General features: G+C 43.1%; 2 protein-coding genes across 3 annotated transcripts in view; one reads left to right on the top strand and one right to left on the bottom strand.

The window, feature by feature from the left end:
* The window catches only part of LOC121535469 (calcium-binding mitochondrial carrier protein SCaMC-1), a 12813-nt gene extending 5287 nt beyond the window's left edge, over nt 1-7526 (bottom strand). Inside the window, exons 1-5 of one of the 2 annotated variants that reach the window (XM_041842575.1) lie at nt 7471-7526; nt 6162-6293; nt 2555-2681; nt 2276-2363; nt 1540-1651 (exon numbers count right to left, since the gene is read on the bottom strand). In XM_041842575.1, the coding sequence (XP_041698509.1) occupies nt 1540-1651; nt 2276-2363; nt 2555-2681; nt 6162-6293; nt 7471-7473 (462 nt within the window). In that variant the 5' untranslated portion in view covers nt 7474-7526. Of the gene's footprint in view, nt 1-1539; nt 1652-2275; nt 2364-2554; nt 2682-4184; nt 4720-6161; nt 6294-7470 lie in introns of those variants that run through there. The other variant, XM_041842574.2, reaches the window with a different exon arrangement.
* Nucleotides 6763-25942, top strand: LOC121535470 (protein FAM102B-like). Its single transcript, XM_041842577.1, has 11 exons — nt 6763-7171; nt 11382-11502; nt 13057-13086; nt 14981-15097; nt 15783-15829; nt 22643-22749; nt 23530-23625; nt 23832-24060; nt 24325-24461; nt 25149-25212; nt 25580-25942. The coding sequence occupies exons 1-11, from the start codon at nt 7026-7028 to the stop codon at nt 25620-25622; spliced, it is 1137 nt and encodes a 378-aa protein (XP_041698511.1). The 5' UTR covers nt 6763-7025; the 3' UTR covers nt 25623-25942.

The following is a 25942-nucleotide window of genomic DNA, read 5'->3' as shown; positions in this document are numbered from 1 at the left end:
GATAATTTCTAACAGGAAATGTGTTTTGATAGGCTACAGTAGGCTGCAGTTTAGGTCCATTTTGGATACACTTGAATGTCGTAGTGGAGACCAATATCTATCTTATGTTATTAAGCTATATAAAACAGCGGTTCTTGATGTGTACGACTGCATTTCAGATACATTTTTGTACCTTTTAATGTCGCAGTAGTAGGACCTACAGTAGTAGGACATTTATTATGTCTGGTGCTTTAGCGTTTGAGCGAGCGAGAGAGAGAACTGTAGCTCAGTTGGTAGAGCATGGCGCTTGCAACGCCAGGGTTGTGGGTTCGATTTCCACGGGGGGCCAGTATGAAAGATGTATGCACTCACTAACTGTAAGTAGCTCTGGATAAGAGTGTCTGCTAAATTACTTAAATGTAAATGTAGAAAGAGAACTGCAGGTGTTCTGTGAATTTATGTAAATCACTAGGCTCATTTGAATTTCCTGCGGCACAGGAACATTCTCAGTAACAGAGTGATCAAATGAAGATACTACATCTGTATCCCACCACAAGCAGTAAGAGTAACACCATTTTAGCAGGTAGTCTCAGCAGTACGTTATGGAAGCGGCTCACTATTTGCTAGAAATAAACTTTGCAAGATAACCCCATTTGAGATAAGCAAAACTGTAAATGTTTCAAATGAAAGTCAAAGTCAAAGTGGAAACAGCATTGTACTCCACACAGTTTGACAGTTAAATGGGTATTGCAAACAGAGATTATTCTAGAACGCCTACATTCACTGTACTGCTTGATCTGCACGCTGCTTTAGGTAATCTGTATCTGATTATTTGAGCACCGTGGTGAGACTATTGGTCAATGCATTCACATCACCTCGGGGCGGCAGGTAGCTTAGTGGTTAAGAGCGTTGTGCCAGTAACCGAAAGGTCGCTGGTTCTAATCCCCGAGCCGACTAGGTGAAAAATCTGTTGATGTGCCCTTGAGCAAGGCACTTAACCCTAATTGCTCATGTAAGTCGCTCTGGATAAGAGCGTCTGCTAAATGACAAAAAAAATAAAAAAAATAATACGGTCCAAAGACAGACACAAACATTATCACAATCTGAATTATTGATGGCCCTTAATAGATTTCAAATATTGAATAGGAGTTTTTATCCCATATTGTTGCTTATACCCATCAAGTTCACTCATTCCTTCAAGGGATGGATGTCTGTGATTGTCACGTCTCCTCCCATTGCTCCCCTCCGGCGCTCTGATTCGCCCCGGTCTACTGAACCACTGGTCTGAGCGCACAACCTCAGCAACACCGGAATGGAAACCCAACGCATCTGCACCTCATCATCTCATCACCACCCCTATTTAGCCCTGGACTGTTCTGGATGATGTTGTGTGTGATTGTTCAGCTTCGTGTCGTTTACTCTCTCTTTGTTATTTCTCTTTCTCATTGTTAAGTTAACCTTGACCTTGTTAAGTCCTGCGTCTGCGTCCTGCCTCTTCGTATACTCAGTATTCGTCACAGTGCTTTGTTTGTGTGCACTAGGACTGGGTGACCCACTCACCGTGGAGTGTTTCCAGTAGCGTACGATCTCGTTCAGGTTATGGGCAGGGTTGAACAGGAAGTGATCCCTCCACTCGTTCCAGTCCACCATCATGGTACCATCGATGTCCATGCTGCAGACAAGATATGAGGTCAAAGAGTAGGATAGTAACAGTACTAGCCTGGTTGCCATGCTGCTTCTGCTTTAGCCAACTTTACTACCTTTGTTGCAGCCCAGCACTAACACTCTGACTCAAAAAATCAATGGTTTTCTGATTAGTTGAATCTAAATGCTTAGAGTAGGGCTGCACGATATGGGCAAATCTTTTTTTCAAATATTTCGATTGCGATTTGATGTGCGATAAAAATCAAAACACTTGGGTGATCTGTTGGAATAATAGCAATAGAATGACTTCTATTAAGAAGCAAAGTGGAAAGCTGGTTTGGACCATTCGGTTGACTGCATGCGACCCAACAGAGCCGCATAGAAATGTATAGTGAATCGAACAGCGAGGAGGAGGAACTGCACTGCTTGAGTGACATGGGGCGGGGTTTGTTGTGTGTGGGAAGCAGCCACAAGAGGAGAAAAACCCGCGGCTGAGATGTTACCCGCGGCTGAGATGCGTTTCAAAATATTGCGATATGGATCTCTTGCGATATGGATATTGCACATGTCAATTGCGATGTAAATTCAATTAATTGTGCAGACCTAGCTTAGAGTACAAAATGCAAGCAATGTGTGATTTATGAGGACAAACCTTTGTAGGATGGTCTGGGCCTCTTCCTGGGTGATGTCCATGCCCAGCTCTTCAAGGGACTGCTTAATTTCAGAGGCATCGATGTGCCCTGGAGGAAATGATGGAGCCATTTCGATGTTTAGTTTAAGTACATTCTGTAGTTAAATGCTGATGCCTTGTTGTTATAGAACAGTGATATTATTACATTGTTATGAGAATTGTGTCATTCTGACAGGTCTCATCATGTGCTGTTCTTCCCTAAACTATTCAAATAAACTTTACATTTAAAAATGATAATACCGTCGTTGTTTTTGTCCAAGCTCTTGAACGTAAGGTGCAGTTTCTTCTCATGCTCTTTCAGATATTTGTTGAACTCGTTGAAGTCAAGCCCTCCATCTTTGTTTTTGTCACCTGACGATACAATTTTCTGTGCAGACACAAATGAGAGGGTTATTTTATTTGCCTCACTGTAGTAAGTTTAACCATTCATTGCTTATGAAGCAAGCTACTTTGCAAGGTTACTCATCACACAAGACTCAGGAAACCCTCGCGAAGACAGGAACAGTATAACGTTCCTATACTGTGTATTGTTATAGAGTTTATGTAACAGTATGAAAAATTTATGCACTCACTAACTGTAAGTCGCTCTGGATAAGAGCGTCTGCTAAATGACTAAAATGTAAATGTCAATGTAACTGTGGAGCTACATGTGCACATGACTGAATGGTAATGAATATTTCATACTGTCTGGAGATGGCTAAGTCAATGGGGTGGGTATGTTCCACTGTAGCTGGTAACACAAACCAATAGATCTGTTTTCATTCCCTGATACTGCGGATGAAGTAGCCTTTTCTCTCCTTCGAACAATGTTGCACTAGTTCTCAGTTTTTACTATTTCTCTGAGAACTAGTGCAACATTGTTCGAAGAGAGAAAAGGCTAGTGATGAAAGTGAGTAACTATTGTGTAGATGTCATATTGATGATGAAACCTACCTGTGTGTCCCACAAGTTAAACCAGCCCCAGGCCTGTATCCACAAACCATCTCAGAGTAGGAGTGCTGATCTAGGATCAGGTCCCCATCTGTCCATTTAGTCGTATTCATTATGATCTAAAAGGCTAAACTAATTCTACACTCTTAGAAAAAAGGGTTTCAAAAGGGTTCTTCGGCTGTCCCTATAGGAGAAACCTTTTCGGTTCCAGGTAAAACCCTTTTTGGTTCTAGGTAGAACCATTTTGAGTTCCATGTAGAACCCTATGTGGAAAAGGTTCTACATGGAACCCAAAACGGTTCTACTTGGAACCAAAAGGGTTCTCCCTGGAATAAACAAGGGTTCTTTAAAGGGTTCTCCTTTTAGGTTCTAGAGAGCACCTTTATTTCTAAGTGTAGATCAGCACTCATACTCTGAGAGATTTTGTGGATACGGGCCCATGCCTGCTCTGATAACCCCAGGCACTGTAACACTAGTGCTTTATCTCTCCTGGATATTACCCGTGACAGGGGAGGAACTGGTTAGAAGGCTAAAGTTGAGAAAGAACAGTACTTAGTTTATATAAAGTACATGCAGGTTTTATGTTCTATTTACAGGAAACATGCATATACTATAGGACAATGCCCTACGTATGGGTGAATGGATGAACAGGCTAAGCGAATGAGAATGGCATATTTTTAGGCATATGCTCATTTAATTGCTACCCATATGTCCCACTAGCCTGGTCCCAGATATGTTTGTGCTTTTGCCTACTCCATTGTCATTGTAAAGCCAATGTTTTGCATGACAATTCCATAAGGAGTTGGTAAGAGAGCAGAAAGCGAACTGGCACCCAAACTAATGTCCCACTCCCAATTGAATCATTGAGCTATGTATAATAAGAATGTAATAGGTTGCTTGGAAATAGAACAGCATGGCTCTGCATTGCATGTACATTTACCTGCGCTGCACCTTTGCGGAATGATATACCCATTGCGGTTAGGCCTGCTCTCAATTCGGCAACATCCACCTTCCCATCCTTGTTGGTGTCCAGTTTATCGAACAGGTCCTGGTATGACCTTTGACTGTCGGGATCCCAGCATCGGGAATCCGTTAGTATAAGTCCTCTTATAACCTGATACATTGTTGCGGTTGGAAAAGCGGCAACAGATAGACAAGGCCCTATGTTTTTCAGAAAGTTGAATACATAGCAATATTGAAAACCGCGGCTTGGGGAAATATAGTCCTTGGTATGCGGTCTATCGTCTTAATCAGTCGGTCGTTGTAATTATCTCCGTAGGCGACAAGGGAAATACCGGTTCACGAAATTTGTGACGACGATCTGACACAGCTCCATACCCCCTGCAAATACTGCTGCATATCCAGTAAATAACCTGAAATCCACTCGTCGAGACTGCAGTCAAATTGAGGGCGGGGCATAATAAGGAATGAGGCAAACAAAGCGAAGGGGGTTGCCCATACTGATCTATGCAAGGAGAGCCCCAGGCTGTGCACTGTACTGTGATAATGACATTTTCTGTCATTTTCTGTTGAAACATGTACAGTGCCTTCAGAAAGTATTCACACCCCTGGACTTTTTCCAAATGTTGTTGTGTTACAAAGTGGGATTGAAATTGATTTAATTGTCGTTTTTTGTCAACGATCTACACAAAGTAGTCTGTCAAAGTAAAAAAAAAGAGGATTTATTTTATTTTATATATATATATATATATATATATATATATACATTAATTGAAAATAAAACACTAATATATCTTGATTAGATACAGTGCCTTCACACCCCTTGACTTTTTCCACATGTTGTTGTGTTACAGCCTGAATTGAAAATAGATTAAATTGTGATTTTGTTTGTCACTGGCCTACACACAATACCCCATAATGTCAAAGTGGAATTATGTTTTTTGAAATGTATACAAATTAATAAAAAATGAAAAGCTGAAATGTCTTGGGTAAATAAATATTCAACCCCTTTGTTATGGCAAGCCTAAATAAGTTCAGGAGTAAAAATGTGCTTAACAAGTAGCATATTACGTTGCATGGGCTCACTCTGTGTGCAATAATAGTGTTTAACATGATATTTGAATGACTACTGTAAGGTCCCTCAGTCGAGCAGTGAATTTCAAACACAGATTCATCCACAAAGATATTTTAGTAATTTAGCAGACGCTCTTATCCAGAGCAATTAGGGTTAAGTGCCAAGGGCACATCGACAGATTTTTCGCCTAGTCGGCTCGGTGATTAGAACCAGCGACCTTTCGGTTACTGGCACAACGCGCTTAACCACTAAGCTACCTGCTTCCCCAGGGAGGTTTTCCAATATCTCGCAAAGGGCACCTATTGGTAGGGGGTAAATACATTTAAAAAAGCAGACTTTTAATATAATATGCCATTTTGCTGACGCTTTTATCCAAAGCGATTTACAGTCATGTGTGCATACATTTTTACGTATGGGTGGTCCCGAACCCACTACCCTGGCATTACAAGCGCCATGCTCTACCAATTGAGCCACAGAGGACCACACTATCCCTTTGAGCATGGTGCAGTTATTAATTACACTTTGGATGGTGTATCAATACACCCAGTTGTACCAAAGATAATGGTAACTAACCCCATTTCATCTGTGGTTGTACTGTCAGAAAGGCCTTATTCTTCCAAATCAAAGAACATATACACTGAGTGCACAAAACATTAGGAACAAAATCCTTCTTTAACCCGTCTCCTCCCTTCATCTACACTGATTGAAGTGGATTTAACAGACACCAATAAGGGATCATAGCTTTCACATGGTTTCACCTGTCAGTCATGGAAGGAGCAGGTGTTCCAAATGTTTTGTACACTCAGTGTATTTAATGATTTGTAAAAACTGAAAAATAGAGACTGTGGCTTTTTCAGCTGTTTATGAATTATAATAACTTACCTCTACAAGATATGAAACACCACGGAGAGTTGTTACCACATCGACGATGATACATGATTTCTGTGCATGACACGCATAGATGTTTACATCAGCTATAATAAGCCTTTGTGGATATTCATTCAGGAGCGACAGCTGCGAAGGGGGTTGGGATGGAAGGTGGAAACAATGTATTATATAATGCATATGCAATGTGATTGTGCAGTTACTACCATAAAAAAAACTACCACACTATGAAGAAGAAAAAATCAAGGGACATACTAAATGTATAGATAGCCTACAGTTCATTTATGATGTAGGCAATTATAGCCTAATCTCATCATACATTTTTTAAATCTGAAATCAGTGTTAAAATGGTCCATTTGAAAGCAACTGGCCATCCTTTGTTTCAGTACTGGGCTACTTGTTGTTTTGTTACTATTTTGTTACAACGTATCTAAGGAATATCCATCAGAAAGCATATATTGCTATCATTGGTCGAATGAAAAGAGATGCAGCATTTACGCCAATCGGAATTGAAGGCGGTGTAAGCGTTTCCTCCTCCATACAAATTGAGAATTTCCTTCAACGTCACTTACATTATGGGTTATGGCCAATGGTTATAGCCAGTAACAACTATGTGTTTCTAGGTACGTGGGCGTATAGTATTTGAACTCACCGACAAATGCTAGCAAACTGAGCTGTCACAGTCAGTCTGTTTCTTTTACGCCTGCTATGTTAGGGTACAGTCAGTGGCAAGTGTGGAAGAAGTCACAGTCAAGAGACTCAAGAAGCTTGAGCTGTGGCTAGCGACCCAACGTACATTATTTACCACAGTTTTCACTAGCTAGCTAGCCTAGTTATCTACTTTAACTAGTTAGGTTAACAATGTCGTTCATTATGATGAAGAAAAATAAATTCAAATTTAAGGTAGATTTCGAGTTGGACGAACTCTCTTCTGTTCCCTTTGTCAACGGGGTCTTGTTCTGCAAAGTACGGCTCCAAGACGGTGGCTTTACTGAAGAGTCATCTCGGTAAGAAACTGCCCTTTCTATTGAATTTAGCTAGCTTACGTTAACAGTTACGTTAAGCAACTCACGGAGACAGGTGCGACTCGATCGACGTTAGTTTACTGGCAGTGAGTGGCATTGATCAGTTAGCTAACATTAGCGAGCTAGCTAGCTCCCGCACACTCAAGAAACCAGTGTGAATATGAATGATGTGATTGAATAATGTGTGTTGCTAACAATATCTAATTTAATCAGTTATAGAATATGTAGTATTCACAATTGTATGTTGTTTTTACCTCTATTTCTTATTTTAGTATAGTTACCATGGTAGTTCATCTGTCATCTTGTTTTGACTGATGGTGATGCTGCTTGTCTGATTGATTGTTCTAACTGACACATCAAAACACCACCTGTCATGAAGCCAACTGTCAAATCAAACATTCCATGGCTGGACATGTGAGGCTTGCTTAATCGATGATATCTGCCATTGTATGTACCTTAAAACGTCTGGTCACAAGATTTCCACTCTGAAATGCCAAGGAAATTTGATTTATTTATTACATTTTAGTAATTTAGCAGACACTCTTATCCAGAGCGACTTACAGTTAGTGCATACATTTTCATACTTTCTCCGCATTGTTCCCCGGTGGGAACCGAACTAACAACCCTGCCGTTGCAAGCGTCATGCACTACCAACTGAGCCACACAGGACCTAAAGAGAGGTAATTTAACAGCTCTAATGGTTCCTTGTGGTATTTTAGGAGATGGCTCATGTTAACCCACTCAACTGCACGAGCAGGACTGTACTTAAATGAGTCACTCTGGAAAGTTGTGGACACACATCTGGAGCACATGCCAGCTCCTAACGTCGACTCGGTTGGCATTCCCCGAGTGACTTTGCCATGGCAACCGCCTGCATTTCTCCAATGATGTAAACATACCATAGAAAAAATAATAAATAGAATGGGCGTCCCCATTCAAGTCAATGGTGGCATAATGGGTGGACTGGCGGCCATTGCGAGTGTACCTATTCATGGGTGACAATGTCACGAAAATGATGTGCGTGCTTCCATGGGGCAGAAGTAAGCCTGTTGTGATTCTGGATGGCCAGATTGCTAGCAAGAATGACAAGAAACTGCCATGTAGGGAACTGCAAGTGGCTCGTTTCAGCATGTTTCATCTTGTTATTGATACCATGTCTTGTTTTGAGGTGTTTTGAATGATTTCATGTCAATGCTAATATGGCTAAAATTCGCTAGCTAGCTAACCAATAACTGTAACTATGTATTTGAGAGACAACAAGTGGTCATTGTGCACATTTATTTATGTTTTCAATAAACATTGGAGACGAAATATAGCTTACATGTCAACAATCTAAACCAACCTCATCTGTTTTGCCCCATGGTTGCAACTGTGTCGTTTTTGTTGCTAAACAACCAACCCATCTATAGGAGCAAAGCAGGAAGTAAAAGCAAGAATTGTACCCATTAATCTGTGCTGTGATTTGTTGAATCAACTTAAAGTGGAACTGACAGCGTTTTAACTACTTTGTAGATATGAAACAAACAGACAATCATAAAAAAATATCAAATTCCCAGTTTAAGATACTAAACCAATTTTATAAGAGGTTTTAAAAATAGGTTCTTTTTGACTCAACATTCCATGACGTACACTAAGGTATTGTTGGCAGAATAGATGGATGCAGTTCAATGCATGATTAATATAATTCACCAATACATTTCTTGGTAGTCCCAAAAATATTGCTATAAGGTTGTAAATCACAGCTGGCCTGGTACATTGTTTGCTGCCTCCATTCGGGATGCACTGTTTCAGTTTCAATTACTTAATATTTTGGACAAAAACGGATGTAACTAAGGCTGGGAATGTCAATACAATCAAACTAACAAGGACAATGATCACAAGTCTGTCATAACGCAAGCTAAAAACACAGAGCCTAACGTTAGCTAGATAGGTAGCTAGCTACCTGCTAGGAGGATGTCATGTCATGCTTTTGGAGGAGTGGGTGAGTGACTGACTTTTTCCCCTCATATCGTTTTTCGGTGGCTATACATAGCTAGAGATGCAAGTGTCATTTGGTTAGCTAGCAAGAACTTGAACGACTGTTATCCAGTTAGCATATCTCTTGCGTTCGCAAATTCACTCTGGCTATCTACTCTGATTTCAGAGCACTCTCTTCTGAGTGTGCCAGAGTGCAGATGAATTTACGAACATGCAACACCCGCTGAATATGACCATTGTCAGTAAACTAGGGCTGTCCCCGACTAAATCGATTGGTCTACATTTTTTAAGTGTATTTTTCCATATATTTTAATAAAATCAACTATATGTATTGAGATTGTCTGACCCTTTAAGCTTACTGTTTGCTTAAATAACTCCTTCAAGACTGTTGGAAAAGCATTCCCCATGAAGCTGGTTGAGAGAATGCCAAGAGTGTGCAAAGCTGTCATCAAGGCAAAGGGTGGCTATTTGAAGAATCTCAAATATAAAATATATTTTTGATTTGTTTAACACTTTTTTGGTTACTACATGATTCCATACATGTTATTTCATAGTTTTGATGTCTTCACTATTATTCTACAATGTAGAAAATAGTACAAATAAAGAAAAATCCTTGAATCAGTAGGTGTGTCCAAACTTTTGACTGGTACTGTATATCTCTCTATTATACTGTATGTAGTAATACGTTGGAACAGATTTCCAAACTTAAAATCACTTGGAGCTGATTTGCTGGTGTTTTTACTGTATACATTTTTTTGCTCAGAACTTGGGGGGCCAAATAAAATAATCAGCGGGCTGCCAGTTGGGGAACCCTGGAGTAAGCTACACTATATATAGGAAAGTATGTGGACATCCCTTACAATTAGTGGATTCGGCTATTTCAGCCCCACCTGTTGCTTACAGGTGTATAAAATCGAGCACACCGCCATGCAATCTCCATAGACAAACATTGGCAGTAGTATGGCCTTACTGAAGAGCTCAGTGACTTTCAACGTGGCACCATCATAGGAGGCCACCTTTCCAACAAGTCAGTTCGTCAAATTTCTGCCCTGCTAGAGCTGCCCGGTCACCTGTAAGTGCTGTTATTGTGAAGTGGAAATGTCTAGGAGCAACAACGGCTCAGCCGCTAAGTGGTAGGCTACACAAGCTCACAGAACGGGACCGCTGAGTGCTGAAGCGTGTAAAAATCGTCTGTCCTCGGTTGCAACACTCACTACCGAGTTCCAAACTGCCTCTGGAAGCAACGTCAACACAAGAACTGTTCGTCAGGAGCTTCATGAAATGGGTTTCCATGGCCGAGCAGTTGCACATAAGCCTAAGATCACCATCCGCAATGCCAAGCGTAGGCTGGAGTGGTGTAAAGCTCACCACCATTGGAGCAGTGGAAACGCGCACACGCACACACACACACACACACACACAGGCCATTAGCCTCTTTTGAGTCATTGAATGTGTGATTGAGCTGAAAGAACGGAAGAAGCAGCATTGTAAGTGATATGTGATTATTTCAAATTATTTTTGCTAAAGTACCTATCTGCTTTGGTCGACAGCTGAGACCTGCTTTTACCTCTCCTGCTCCCCAGTTGAGAATTATCAACTATATGTTTGTCACCTGCATTAAGGCTGAAACACCATACATCCCTTGTTCTAAAGAGCCAATGCATAGCCAATGCGTGCTTCTACACCTGCATTACTAGCTGTTTGGGGTTTTAGGCTGGGTTTCTGTACAGCACTTCGAGATATTAGCTGATGTAAGAAGGGCTATATAAAATAAAATTGATTGATTGATAGTGTTCTTCAGCACCATCGTATTTCAGAATCTGTCATTCCCATACTTAGAGCATGGGAGAGTTTGTGTTCTTCTACCTTGAGGGCATTTATGTTCTTTGACGCAACTGTCACACCCATTAATGAGAACAGCACACAGGATCTTGTCATTAACTGTGGCGTCTTTATTGACATAGATTTATCTTAGCCATGAGTCAGATCTAGGGATTAATGTGTAGTGTAGCTAAACATTCCAATCAACTCTGTGTGTATGTGTGCGTGCGTGTGTGTTATCAGGATTGGACTTAATTCAAACTGAAGGCAGTCAATTCAGGAAGTAAACTAAAATTAGAAGCTATTTATTTGAAACGTTTTGTCTATACATGATCTGTGTGTTTTCAGTCTTTGGGTTATATTGCTATAAGTTATGTATGTGTGTATTCTCCAGGGAGCAGGTCCAGGCTAACTGTGTGCGCTGGAGGAAGAGGTTCTCCTTCCTGTGTAAGATGAGTGCCAACGCTCGGACAGGAGTACTGGACCCCTGTGTGTGCCGGGTGTCTGTGCGCAAGGTACAGGACTCACTACAGCAACGCTGTCAAAGCTATGAAAGCTATGTCAAGTTTAACTGCCTACAAGAATAGGTAAACTACTACATATAGGTCTATTACTACTACTGTAGATTCCAGAACAGTCTACTAATAGGTCTACCACTACTACTGTAGATTCTAGAACAGTCTACTAATAGGTCTACCACTACTACTGTAGATTCTAGAACAGTCTACTAATAGGTCTACTACTACTACTGTAGATTCTAGAACAGTCTACTAATAGGTCTACCACTACTACTGTAGATTCTAGAACAGTCTACTAATAGGTCTACTACTACTACTGTAGATTCTAGAACAGTCTACTAATAGGTCTACCACTACTACTGTAGATTCTAGAACAGTCTACTAATAGGTCTACCACTACTACTGTAGATTCTAGAACAGTCTACTACTACTACTACTACTACTGTAGATTCTAGAACAGTCTACTAATAGGTCTACCACTACTACTGTAGATTCTAGAACAGTCTACTAATAGGTCTACCACTACTACTGTACATTCTAGAACAGTCTACTAATAGGTCTACCACTACTACTGTAGATTCTAGAACAGTCTACTAATAGGTCTACCACTACTACTGTAGATTCTAGAACAGTCTACTAATAGGTCTACCACTACTACTGTAGATTCTAGAACAGTCTACTAATAGGTCTACCACTACTACTGTAGATTATAGAACTGTCTACTAATAGGTCTACTATTACTACTGTAGATTCTAGAACAGTCTACTAATAGGTCTACCACTACTACTGTAGATCCCAGAACAGTCTACTAATAGGTCTACCACTACTACTGTGGATTCTAGAACAGTCTACTAATAGGTCTACCACTACTACTGTAGATTCTTGAACAGTCTACTAATAGGTCTACTACTACTACTGTAGATTCTAGAACAGTCTACTACTACTACTGTAGATTCTAGAACAGTCTACTAATAGGTCTACCACTACTACTGTAGATTCTAGAACAGTCTACTAATAGGTCTACTACTACTACTGTAGATTCTAGAACAGTCTACTAATAGGTCTACTACTACTACTGTAGATTCTAGAACAGTCTACTAATAGGTCTACTACTACTACTGTAGATTCTAGAACAGTCTACTAATAGGTCTACCACTACTACTGTAGATTCTAGAACAGTCTACTAATAGGTCTACCACTACTACTGTAGATCCCAGAACAGTCTACTAATAGGTCTACCACTACTACTGTGGATTCTAGAACAGTCTACTAATAGGTCTACCACTATTACTGTAGATTCTAGAACAGTCTACTAATAGGTCTACTACTACTACTGTAGATTCTAGAACAGTCTACTAATAGGTCTACTACTACTACTGTAGATTCTAGAACAGTCTACTAATAGGTCTACTACAGGATATGTTAATCACTGACACCTTTACCGCAAGTCGCAAGTGTGTTTTGACAAAAGTGTAGCTGTAGCTTAGTTGTTGTTACACACAAAGATAGTCATATTGGATTGATAACTACTTTTCCCTTATCTGTTATTAGGAAATGAAGGGTGGAAAGACCTTTGCAAAGGTAATATTTTGCTTTTGAATTCATAGTCACTAACCACATTTCCATCCACAGTTTTTATGCAAGTAATGTCATACTGTATAAAAAGAGCTGTGGTGAGAACAACAACTTTCACGCAGTCAGTTTGGTGGAAACACACCACTGGTGAGAAAATGCACATATTTTCTTAATGCAGATTTTTGAATGTTCGCATGTAAATCTGTCGCCAATTGGATGGAAACCTAGCTAGTGACAAATCAAATCAAATGTTATTTGTCACATGGGCCAAATATAACAGGTGTAGACCTTACCGTAAAATGCTTACTTACAAGCCCTTAACCAACAATGCAGTTCAATAAATAGAGTTAAGAAAATATTTACTAAATAAACTAAAGTAAAAAATAAAATAAAAAATAACACTATAAAATTACAGAACAATAACGAGGCTATATACAGGGGGTACCGATACGGAGTCAATGTGCGCGGGTACAGGTTAGTCGAGGTAATTTGTACATGTAGGTATGGATAAAGTGACTATACATAGATAATAAACAGGGTCAATGTAAATAGTCCGGTTGGCCATTTGATTAATTGTTCAGCAGTCTTATGGCTTGGGGATAGAAGCTGTTAAGGAGCCTTTTGGACCTAGACTTGGCGTTCCGGTACTGCTTGCCGTGCGGTAGCAGAGAGAACAGTCTATGACTTGGGTGACTGGAGTCTTTGACTATTTTTTGGGCCTTCCTCTGACACCGCCTAGTATATAGGTCCTGGATGGCAAGAAGCTTGGCCCCAGTAATGTACTGGGCCGTACGCACTACCCTCTGTAGCACCTTACGGTCGAATGCCGAGCAGTTGCCATACCAGGCGGTGATGCAACCGGTCAGGATCTGAGGATCTGGGGACCCATGCCAAATCTTTTAATTCTCCTGAGGGAAGAGGTGTTGTCGTGCCCTCTTCACTACTGCCTTGGTGTGTTTGGACCATGATAGTTTGTTGGTGATGTGGACACCATGGAACTTGAAACTCTCGACCCGCTCCACTACAGCCCCGTCGATGTTAATGGGGCCCTGTTCGGCCCTCCTTTTCCTGTAGTCCACGATTATCTCCTTTGTCTTGCTCACATTGAGGGAGAGGTTGTTGACCTGGCACCACACTGCCAGGTCTCTGACCTCCTCCCTATAGGCTGTCTCATCGTCGGCGGTGATCAGGCCTACCACTGATGTGTCGTCAGCAAACTTAATGATGGTGTTGGAGTCGTGCTTGGCCACGCAGTCATGGGTGAACAGGGAGTACAGGAGGGGACTAAGTACACACCCCTGAGGGGCCAACGTGTTGAGGGTCAGCGTGGCAGATGTGTTGTTGCCTACCCTTACAACCTGGGGGCGGCCCGTCAGGAAGTCCAGGATCCAGTTGCAGAGGGAGGTGTTTAGTCCCAGGGTCCTGAGCTTAGTGATGAGCTTGGAGGGCACTATGGTGTTGAGCACTGAGCTGTAGTCAATGAACAGCATTCTCACATAGGTGTTCCTTTTGTCCAGGTGGGAAAGGGCAGTGAGGACTGCGATTGAGATTGCGTCATCTGTGGATCTGTTGGGGCGGTATGCGAATTGGAGTGGGTCTAGGGTTTCCGGGATGATGGTGTTGATGTGAGCCATGACCAGCCTTTCAAAGCACTTCATGGCTACCGATGTGAGTGCTATCACTAAAGAATGAAGTCACTAGTACCGCATGACTCATTCTTAAAAGGGAAATACTTCCTCGTTTTTGCCCATTACAATAGCTTCTTATGTTTGTGATTGTTATCAGCAGGCTCTGGGTCTACTGCTACAACAGAGTGCTCTGTATTAGAACTCTATGGAACTGAGGCTCTGTTGCCAAGCTGTTTCCATAAACCTGAACATATCTGTTCTCTCCTCTGTAGCTGGGTTTTGCAGACCTGAACCTGTCAGAGTTTGCTGGCTCTGGCAGCACCACGCGGCGATGTCTACTAGAGGGTTACGACACCAAGAACACCAGACAGGACAACTCCATACTCAAGGTACAGTTCACGGTTAGACAGGCCTCCAGAACATTCACGCCATTCCACAACTCCCTTCAGGAAGCTACAGTATGGGACTGTCTGTCCTACTACTCTAGAATGGGTTGCCCTGCCTGTCTACACCGGGACCACTGATCTGAAAGGACTGGATAGGTGAAAATCCAAAGAAATACACTGACTAGCCTATACACCTTCAGCTATCCAGCCTGTTACTAATGAGTGGTCATGAGGAAAAGGACAGAAAGGGAACCGCGTGAGTGATAGCCAAGTATTGGCACACATTGGGAGAAAGCGAATGCTCGGTTGTCACCATATGTTTACTAGTGTGTATGTCTAATCAGTCAGTAACTAGGGATGTAATATCACTCAGGACAGTTCAGGATGAGGTATCCTAATGATGCAACTGCTCTGACATGTACATGAAGACAGGCAGGTCTGAGCCTGTAATATAGGAGAAGCACCTGTGACACTGGGAATGGATGTTGTACATTCTTCGGGTAGAAGTTGCACTTAGACACAGGTCTAGGATCAGCTTACCTACCCTAAATACTAACCTGAAACGGTAAAGGGGAAAAGGCGAAACTGACCTTAGATCAGTGTCAAGGGGCGACTTCATCCTATCTCATAGGGCCTGTGGATGTGTATGATCCCTGCTGACATGGGTTTTTTGTCACCTCTGTCACAGGTTGTCATCAGCACACAGCTCATGTCTGGGGACCCCTGCTTTAAAACGTAAGTGCACCTTCTTTCATGGCCCTTTTCATTCAATCCTTTCGGTGGGTTACATCACAAAAAACTTTTGGAACTCCACTGATTTTGGATCAATGCTACAACTGCAGGATTAGCATTGTAGAAATTAATGCAGGTTTGGCTAATTAATCAGTATAGGTAGGTAGGAAACATTGACGTGATAGAAAGACAGACTGACAGACAGAAGTCTGCAGCACAGACACATAGAGGAAACCCCCTACGCATTAAGCTTCCTGTCTCTGAGTACATGAAAGAAACTATTGAGTCACAGAAACACGGGGCTAACTGCCGTCCCGTAAATCGCTTTGGATTAAAGCGTCTGCTAAATGGCATAGGTCACTCTCTATTTGGAAAGTCCCATGTAGATCTACAAATGGTCATACTATCATGATATATATATTATTATTATATTATTATTTAAAATGTTATGGTTATTTTGTGAAACTTGTGTGCCACATCAATTATTTGAAGTCAAATATAGTGGACTCAATCTAACCAACTTCTGCCATTGAACATGAATAGCGACAGTTCTATTGTTTAGATATGCAGCGGTGGTTATAAGAGAACTTCCCCACAGATTCTGTCTGGTCTCTGTTGATAGAAACAACTGATTTGAGATCAGCTCAGCTCTGAATGAAAACATTCTGAGCTAAACGCCACAGTGGGCCCAGGACCAGTAGTCAAAAAGAGCATGACGTTCCCACACACTCCTGCCAGTGTTGAGAACATGTGTGTTTGGATGGCCACGCCTTTACTGTGAACACACACACACACACACACACACACACACACACACACACACACACACACACACACACACACACACACACACACACAAAGACTCTGTCTGAATCACACACTTGCTATTACACCACACCTTTACTGAACTCACTCCGTTCCTCGAACACGGACAGTCTATCTAATGTCTGAATTACACAGTGGATGCAATATGCTGTAGCCGTTATAGAAAATGTATAGAGCCTTTATAGAGCTGTTATAGAGCTGTTATAAAGCATTATAGAGCTGTTATAGAGCCTTTATAGAGCTGTTATAGAGCCTTATAGAGCCTTTATAGAGCTGTTATAGAGCATTTATAGAGCCTTTATAGAGCCTTTATAGAGCATTTATAGAGCCTTTATAGAGCCGTTATAGAGCATTTATAGAGCCTTTATAGAACCTCTATAGAGCCTTTATAGGGCCTCTATAGAGCCTTTATAGAGCATTTATAGAGCTGTTATAGAGCCTTATAGAGCTGTTATAGAGCCGTTATAGAGCATTTATTGCTGTTATAGAGCCTTTATAGAGCCTTATAGAGCTGTTATAGAGCCGTTATAGAGCATTTATAGAGCCTTTATAGAGCTGTTATAGAGCGTTATAGAGCATTTATAGAGCCGTTATAGAGATGTTATAGAGCTGTTATAGAGCATTTATAGAGCTTATAGAACTGTTATAGAGCATTTATAGAGCCGTTATAGAGCTGTTATAGAGCATTTATAGAGCTGTTATAGAGCTGTTATATAGCCTTATAGAGCCTTTATAGAGCTGTTATAGGGCCTTGTAGAGCATTTATAGTCTGTTTGTGGTGGAGAGTGGGGTAACTGAGTGCGCTGAGTCCCTGAGGAAGACAAGCCAGAGAAGCAAACAGACAGACTCAGGACATTGTACTCAGTAGAATTGAGCCTGGTATCATTTTACTATAGAGGAGGAAGGGGGTGGAAATGGATCCTAATATACTGCTGGGATCTAGATGCCAGTAAAAAGGATTCAGAATCAGTCCCCACTTACACAGTGAATGTTGAGTTGGTTAGTGTGGGAGGGTTGCCTTGGCTGAGACCTCTGATAACGCAGTGGACTGGAGAGATTCCAGGAGAACACTTTCATGCAATCATAAAGTGCCAGAGTGTCTCTGAGTACTCCTATGTGTGTGTGTGTGTGTGTGTGTGTGTGTGTGTGTGTATTGTCTGATGTGTGTGTCTTTTACTGAGCTGTCCTACAGAATGTGACTCACACACAGCGTGTGCGTTGGACGTATTGTCAGAGCTCTGTGGAAAGAAAGCCCAGGCTTTATCGTGAGACCAGAAGCCACTCCAAAACTACTGATGTCACACCCAGAGCTCCTCACATTCAACACATAATGTCACTCTCGCTTTCTCTCCTACTGTAGCTCTCTTTAACTTTCTCTCTCCCCCCTCTCTGTATCTCTCTCTTTAACTTTCTCTCTCCCCCTCTCTGTATCTCTCTCTTTAACTTTCTCTCTCCCCCCTCTCTGTATCTCTCTCTTTAACTTTCTCTCTCTCCCCCTCTCTGTATCTCTCTCTTTAACTTTCTCTCTCCCCTCTCTGTATCTCTGTCGTTAACTTTCTCTCTCCCCCTCTCTGTATCTATCTCTTTAACTTTCTCTCTCCCCCTCTCTGTATCTCTCTCTTTAACTTTCTCTCTCCCCCTCTCTGTATCTCTCTCTTTAACTTTCTCTCTCCCCCCTCTCTGTATCTCTCTCTTTAACTTTCTCTCTCCCCCTCTCTGTATCTCTGTCGTTAACTTTCTCTCTCCCCCCTCTCTGTATCTCTCTCTTTAACTTTCTCTCTCCCCCTCTCTGTATCTCTCTCTTTAACTTTCTCTCTCCCCCTCTCTGTATCTCTGTCGTTAACTTTCTCTCTCCCCCTCTCTGTATCTCTCTCTTTAACTTTTCTCTCTCCCCCTCTCTGTATCTCTCTCTTTAACTTTCTCTCTCCCCCCTCTCTGTATCTCTCTCTTTAACTTTCTCTCTCCCCCCTCTCTGTATCTCTGTCTTTAACTTTCTCTCTCCCCCTCTCTGTATCTCTCTCTTTAACTTTCTCTCTCCCCCTCTCTGTATCTCTGTCTTTAACTTTCTCTCCCCCCTCTCTGTATCTCTCTCTTTAACTTTCTCTCTCCCCCTCTCTGTATCTCTCTCTTTAACTTTCTCTCTACCCCTCTCTGTATCTCTCTCTTTAACTTTCTCTCTCCCCCCTCTCTGTATCTCTCTCTTTAACTTTCTCTCTCTCCCCCCTCTCTGTATCTCTCTCTTTAACTTTCTCTCTCCCCCCTCTCTGTATCTCTGTCGTTAACTTTCTCTCTCCCCCTCTCTGTATCTCTCTCTTTAACTTTCTCTCTCCCCCCTCTCTGTATCTCTCTCTTTAACTTTCTCTCTCCCCCTCTCTGTATCTCTCTCTTTAACTTTCTCTCTCCCCCTCTCTGTATCTCTCTCTTTAACTTTCTCTCTCCCCCTCTCTGTATCTCTCTCTTTAACTTTCTCTCTCCCCCCTCTCTGTATCTCTGTCTTTAACTTTCTCTCTCCCCCTCTCTGTATCTCTCTCTTTAACTTTCTCTCTCCCCCCTCTCTGTATCTCTCTCTTTAACGTTCTCTCTCCCCCTCTCTGTATCTCTCTCTTTAACTTTCTCTCTCCCCCCTCTCTGTATCTCTGTCGTTAACTTTCTCTCTCCCCCCTCTCTGTATCTCTCTCTTTAACTTTCTCTCTCCCCCTCTCTGTATCTCTCTCTTTAACTTTCTCTCTCCCCCCTCTCTGTATCTCTCTCTTTAACTTTCTCTCTCTCCCCCCTCTCTGTATCTCTCTCTTTAACTTTCTCTCTCCCCCTCTCTGTATCTCTCTCTTTAACTTTCTCTCTCCCCCCTCTCTGTATCTCTCTCGTTAACTTTCTCTCCTCCCATTGTCTCTCTCTCTCCTTCTCCCTGTATCTCATTTTGTCTCTTCTACATCATTTTAGTCCACCCCCTCTCCCCTCATGAGTTAGCCCCGTTCATCAGAAAAAGAAAAGAACTGAGAGACGTGGTGGTTTCCTGTGTTGTAGAAGAAGTGAGAGACATGGTGGTTTCCTGTGTTGTAAAAGAAGTGAGAGACGTGGTGGTTTCCTGTGTTGTAAAAGAAGTGAGAGACGTGGTGGTTTCCTGTGTTGTAAAAGAAGTGAGAGACGTGGTGGTTTCCTGTGTTGTAGAAGAAGTGAGAGACATGGTGGTTTCCTGTGTTGTAAAATAAGTGAGAGTAATGGTGGTTTCCTGTGTTGTAAAAGAAGTGAGAGACATGGTGGTTTCCTGTGTTGTAAAATAAGTGAGAGACGTGGTGGTTTCCTGTGTTGTAAAAGAAGTGAGAGACATGGTGGTTTCCTGTGTTGTAAAAGAAGTGAGAGACGTGGTGGTTTCCTGTGTTGTAGAATAAGTGAGAGACATGGTGGTTTCCTGTGTTGTAAAAGAAGTGAGAGACATGGTGGTTTCCTGTGTTGTAAAAGAAGTGAGAGACGTGGTGGTTTCCTGTGTTGTAAAAGAAGTGAGAGACATGGTGGTTTCCTGTGTTGTAAAAGAAGTGAGAGACGTGGTGGTTTCCTGTGTTGTAGAATAAGTGAGAGACATGGTGGTTTCCTGTGTTGTAAAAGAAGTGAGAGACGTCGTGGTTCCTGTGTTGTAAAAGAAGTGAGAGACACGGTGGTTTCCTGTGTTGTAAAAGAAGTGAGAGACATCGTAGGATCCTGTGTTGTAAAATAAGTGAGAGACATGGTGGTTTCCTGTGTTGTAAAAGAAGTGAGAGACGTGGTGGTTTCCTGTGTTGTAGAATAAGTGAGAGACATGGTGGTTTCCTGTGTTGTAAAAGAAGTGAGAGACATCGTAGGATCCTGTGTTGTAAAAGAAGTGAGAGACACGGTGGTTTCCTGTGTTGTAAAAGAAGTGAGAGACATCGTAGGATCCTGTGTTGTAAAATAAGTGAGAGACATGGTGGTTTCCTGTGTTGTAAAAGAAGTGAGAGACATGGTGGTTTCCTGTGTTGTAAAATAAGTGAGAGACATGGTGGTTTCCTGTAGCTCTCTTTAACTTTCTCTCTCCCCCCTCTCTGTATCTCTGTCTTTAACTTTCTCTCTCCCCCCCCTCTCTGTATCTCTCTCCCCTCTCTTTATCTCTCTCTCTCCCCCCTCTCTGTATCTCTCTCTTTAACTTTCTCTCTCCCCCCTCTCTGTATCTCTCTCTTTAACTTTCTCTCTCCCCCTCTCTGTATCTCTCTCTTTAACTTTCTCTCTCCCCCCTCTCTGTATCTCTCTCTGTAACTTTCTCTCTCCCCCTCTCTGTATCTCTCTCTTTAACTTTCTCTCTCCCCCTCTCTGTATCTCTCTCTTTAACTTTCTCTCTCTCCCCCCTCTCTGTATCTCTGTCGTTAACTTTCTCTCTCCCCCCTCTCTGTATCTCTCTCTTTAACTTTCTCTCTCCCCCTCTCTGTATCTCTCTCTTTAACTTTCTCTCTCCCCCCTCTCTGTATCTCTCTCTTTAACTTTCTCTCTCTCCCCCTCTCTGTATCTCTCTCTTTAACTTTCTCTCTCCCCCTCTCTGTATCTCTCTCTTTAACTTTCTCTCTCCCCCTCTCTGTATCTCTCTCGTTAACTTTCTCTCCTCCCATTGTCTCTCTCTCTCCTTCTCCCTGTATCTCATTTTGTCTCTTCTACATCATTTTAGTCCACCCCCTCTCCCCTCATGAGTTAGCCCCGTTCATCAGAAAAAGAAAAGAACTGAGAGACGTGGTGGTTTCCTGTGTTGTAGAAGAAGTGAGAGACATGGTGGTTTCCTGTGTTGTAAAAGAAGTGAGAGACGTGGTGGTTTCCTGTGTTGTAAAATAAGTGAGAGACATGGTGGTTTCCTGTGTTGTAAAAGAAGTGAGAGACGTGGTGGTTTCCTGTGTTGTAAAATAAGTGAGAGACATGGTGGTTTCCTGTGTTGTAAAAGAAGTGAGAGACGTGGTGGTTTCCTGTGTTGTAAAAGAAGTGAGAGACGTGGTGGTTTCCTGTGTTGTAAAAGAAGTGAGAGACGTGGTGGTTTCCTGTGTTGTAAAATAAGTGAGATACGTGGTGGTTTCCTGTGTTGTAGAATAAGTGAGACATCCTAGGATCCTGTGTTGTAAAAGAAGTGAGAGACATGGTGGTTTCCTGTGTTGTAAAAGAAGTGAGAGACATGGTGGTTTCCTGTGTTGTAAAAGAAGTGAGAGACATGGTGGTTTCCTGTGTTGTAGAAGAAGTGAGAGACATGGTGGTATCCTGTGTTGTGAAATAAGTGAGAGACGTGGTGGTTTCCTGTGTTGTAGAAGAAGTGAGAGACATGGTGGTTTCCTGTGTTGTAGAAGAAGTGAGAGACGTGGTGGTTTCCTGTGTTGTAGAAGAAGTGAGAGACATGGTGGTTTCCTGTGTTGTAGAAGAAGTGAGAGACGTGGTGGTTTCCTGTGTTGTAAAAGAAGTGAGAGACATGGTGGTTTCCTGTGTTGTAAAAGAAGTGAGAGACGTGGTGGTTTCCTGTGTTGTGAAATAACTGAGAGACGTGGTGGTTTCCTGTGTTGTAGAAGAAGTGAGAGACATGGTGGTTTCCTGTGTTGTAAAAGTGGGGTTATTAAAGATGAAAGCAGAAGCTCAGCTAACCAGAAGTACAGCTCATGAAAACCTTTTAGGATTTTATTACAGATCAGTACTTCTCATAGGGTATGATTAATGTCCACTAGTGTAGAACTTTGCAGTCATTGATAAGGTTGTTAATAGGAAGGGATGGGCCATGTTATGCCATAAAGGTTGTATGCATGATGGTTGTATAAGATCTATTGATGCAATTTAGCCACTGACTTTAAAATGACCGTATGAACAAACGAATGGAAAGACTAAAACCAACGAACAACCGTACATGGTAGGGAATTGGTTTGGAACTGGTGTGGTGGGGTGTTGGGTTTGGATTGTAAAGTGGGCCAGGGTCACTGAAAGCAGGTGATGTGACTGTCAATGTCCCTGTGTCCCATTTAGGCCACCGTCCACAGCCATGAAACTGGGCATCCAGCAGGCAGAGGCAGAGTGTCTCTACGAAGACAGAAAGGGAGGGGACACACCCACACCCTGCCTCCCCGTACCAGGTACACACACACACACCCTGCCTCCCCGTACCAGGTACACACACACACACACACACACACACCCACACCCTGCCTCCCCGTACCAGGTACACACACACACACACACACACACACCCTGCCTCCCCGTACCAGGTACACACACACACCCTGCCTCTCCGTACCAGGTACACACACACACACACACACACACAAACACACCCTGCCTCCCCATACCAGGTACACACACACACACACACACACCCTGTCTCCCCGTACCAGGTACACACACACACACACACACACCCTGCCTCCCCGTACCAGGTACACACAAACACACACACACACACACCCTGCCTCCCCGTACCAGGTACACACACACACACACCCTGTCTCCCCGTACCAGGTACACACACACACACACACACACACCCTGCCTCCTGTACCAGGTACACACACACACACACACCCTGCCTCCCCGTACCAGGTACACACACACACACACCCTGCCTCCCCGTACCAGGTACACACACACACACCCTGTCTCCCCATACCAGGTACACACACACACACACACACACACACACACACACACCCTGCCACCCCATACCAGGTACACACACACACACACACATACCCTGCCTCCCCGTACCAGGTACACACACACACACATCCCGCCAGCTCTGGACACTTTTGATTTGATTTACGGCAGTATGGCAGGATTGAACCCTGTTAATCAGTAATCATTAGTGCTAATGTTGTGCTGATGTTGTGTTGATGTTGTCCTAACGTTGTGCTGCTCAGAGCCCCCAGGGAAGTGTGCGTCTGTTCCTGATGAGCCGAGAGCCTGTGGCCACTCTAGAACATCCAGCTACGCCAGCCAACAGTCCAAAGTCTCAGGTATCTACACACACCTCGTCTGAACCAGATGTTCATTAGAAAAGGCTATGACCTATTATTAATTAAATAAGATATGAATAGTATGTATGAATGTCTGAAAAGCCATACCTTGCCCTCAGAGTTATCTTTGTGGTTGTGAAATCTGTTCCCATTAAGTGTCTGTCTCTGTTGTGTGGAGCGTAATATTGGCTACTCATTCCCCATAGGCTATAGCTCAGGTCACTCACGCTCCTCCAGCCTGTCAGAGCTCACACACAAGAGGAACCCCTCACCGGGCTCCGCCTCCACGGGCATCAGCAGCATTCCTGAACCCAGCGTGGACCGAGGGGCTGAGAGGGGTGAGAGGGAGGCCCACTCCACACCTCCTGTCTCTGTCACCTGTCCCTGCTCACCCGTGCCTGAACATCTCCCCACCTCCTCGGAGAGACTCAGCAGGTAATATCTTTACACTCACTGATATCTGACCTTTCAACGGAGGATCATGATGTAATCATCAGAAGAGGATAATAGTCTGTTATGGTGCTGCTGGCAATGCTCCAGCTCATCCACACCTGCTTTCTTTCTCACGTGCGTGTGTGCGTGCGTGCATGTGTGTATGCGTGCGTGCGTGTATGTTGTGTGTGCATACGTGGTGTGTGTGTGTGTGTGTGTGTGTGTGTGTGTGTGTGTGTGTGTGTGTGTTGTGTGTGTGTCTCTCAGGCATCCAGTGAAGCAGAGCTCGGTGGAGTGTCAACTGAAGAGAGTAGACGCCACGCGGGTAGACGCTGACGACATCGTGGAGAAGATCCTCCAGAGCCAAGACTTCAGCCACGGCCTGCTGGACTCCAGCGCTGAGGGTATGCTCACCATGCTATGGTCACTTGCTTCCCCTTTACCTTGTTTTGGTTTTAGCTAGTGAAATATAAACAGAATATGGACTTTTTTATTAGCTATTTGTTGACACATTTCTAGTTCTTTAAAAGCCCCTCAACTCCCTGTCTCTCTCACAGTAAAGCCCCTCCACTCCCTGTCTCTCTCACAGTAAAGCCCCTCCACTCCCTGTCTCTCTCACAGTAAAGCCCCTCCACTCCTTTTCCCTCTCACAGTAAAGCCCCTCTAGTCCCTGTCTCTCTCACAGTAAAGCCCCTCCACTCCCTGTCTCTCTCACAGTAAAGCCCCTCCACTCCCTGTCTCTCTCACAGTAAAGCCCCTCCACTCCCTGTCTCTCTCACAGTAAAGCCCCTCCACTCCTTTTCCCTCTCACAGTAAAGCCCCTCCACTCCCTGTCTCTCTCACAGTAAAGCCCCTCCACTCCCTGTCTCTCTCACAGTAAAGCCCCTCCACTCCCTGTCTCTCTCACAGTAAAGCCCCTCCACTCCTTTTCCCTCTCACAGTAAAGCCCCTCTAGTCCCTGCATCTCTCACAGTAAAGAATGCTCGTCAATAGCCACTTTTTTTTAGATCGCTTAGCAAACAACCATGAGCCATTTTAGCAGCGCGGCAACCTTGCGTTGATTGACAGTATCTTGTTTGTGTGTGTTACAGAGGAGGGGCTCAGGCTGTTTGTTGGTCCTGGCGGAAGCACGGCGCTGGGAAGCCAACACACCAGGTGGGTGACATTATTACCTAATGCATCAGAAAGTGCGTGACACCATAGAGATCGAATGACTATAAGGGACACACAACAGCAGGCACTCCTAGCAACAATCACTGTCACTGAATCACTGATAACAGATAACCTACGAGATTTTCATTTAAAGGGATAGTGCATAAAACATGTATCCATTAAGTAGATAAAGGGCTTAATTGTCAAAATCTTGCACTATCCCTTTAATGCACAAGGGCCAATCGTTACAATAGGTGATTCATAGAATGTGATTGTTTGTTGTGAAGAGTTTTTCGGTAACACCCTTTCACTTGTTTGGTGTGATTTTTGGCTGGTTAGATAATAACACGTGTGTGGCGTTCTCTTTCAGGGTTGGGGCTGGGCCCTACGAGCAGGTGGTGATCAAACGCTAGCCCCCGGGGAGCGGATGTGTGTCTGAGAAGGTGCCACAACACCACAGGGTCTGACAGAGGGGGACAGAGAGGGGGACAGAGGGCAATAGCGGTCTCACCTCTATGCAGGACAAACATTCGTTCCAATGGGAGTCCAGGTCAGATGTGCGGAACCTGTGTAAGCCTGCTGCCCCCTAGGATTGAAGCCAGGAGGTGACCTGAAGTTCATGATGACAACTTGTTCAATAACTATGAGATGAAAGAGGAGGATATATTGAGACATATATACAGTGCATTGGAAAAGTATTCAGACCCCTTTACTTTTTCAACATTTTGTTATG

Source organism: Coregonus clupeaformis, chromosome 21, assembly GCF_020615455.1.
Source record: "Coregonus clupeaformis isolate EN_2021a chromosome 21, ASM2061545v1, whole genome shotgun sequence".
In the NCBI taxonomy this organism is placed as follows: Eukaryota; Metazoa; Chordata; class Actinopteri; order Salmoniformes; family Salmonidae; genus Coregonus; species Coregonus clupeaformis.
This window is presented reverse-complemented; position numbering and strand designations above follow the sequence as displayed.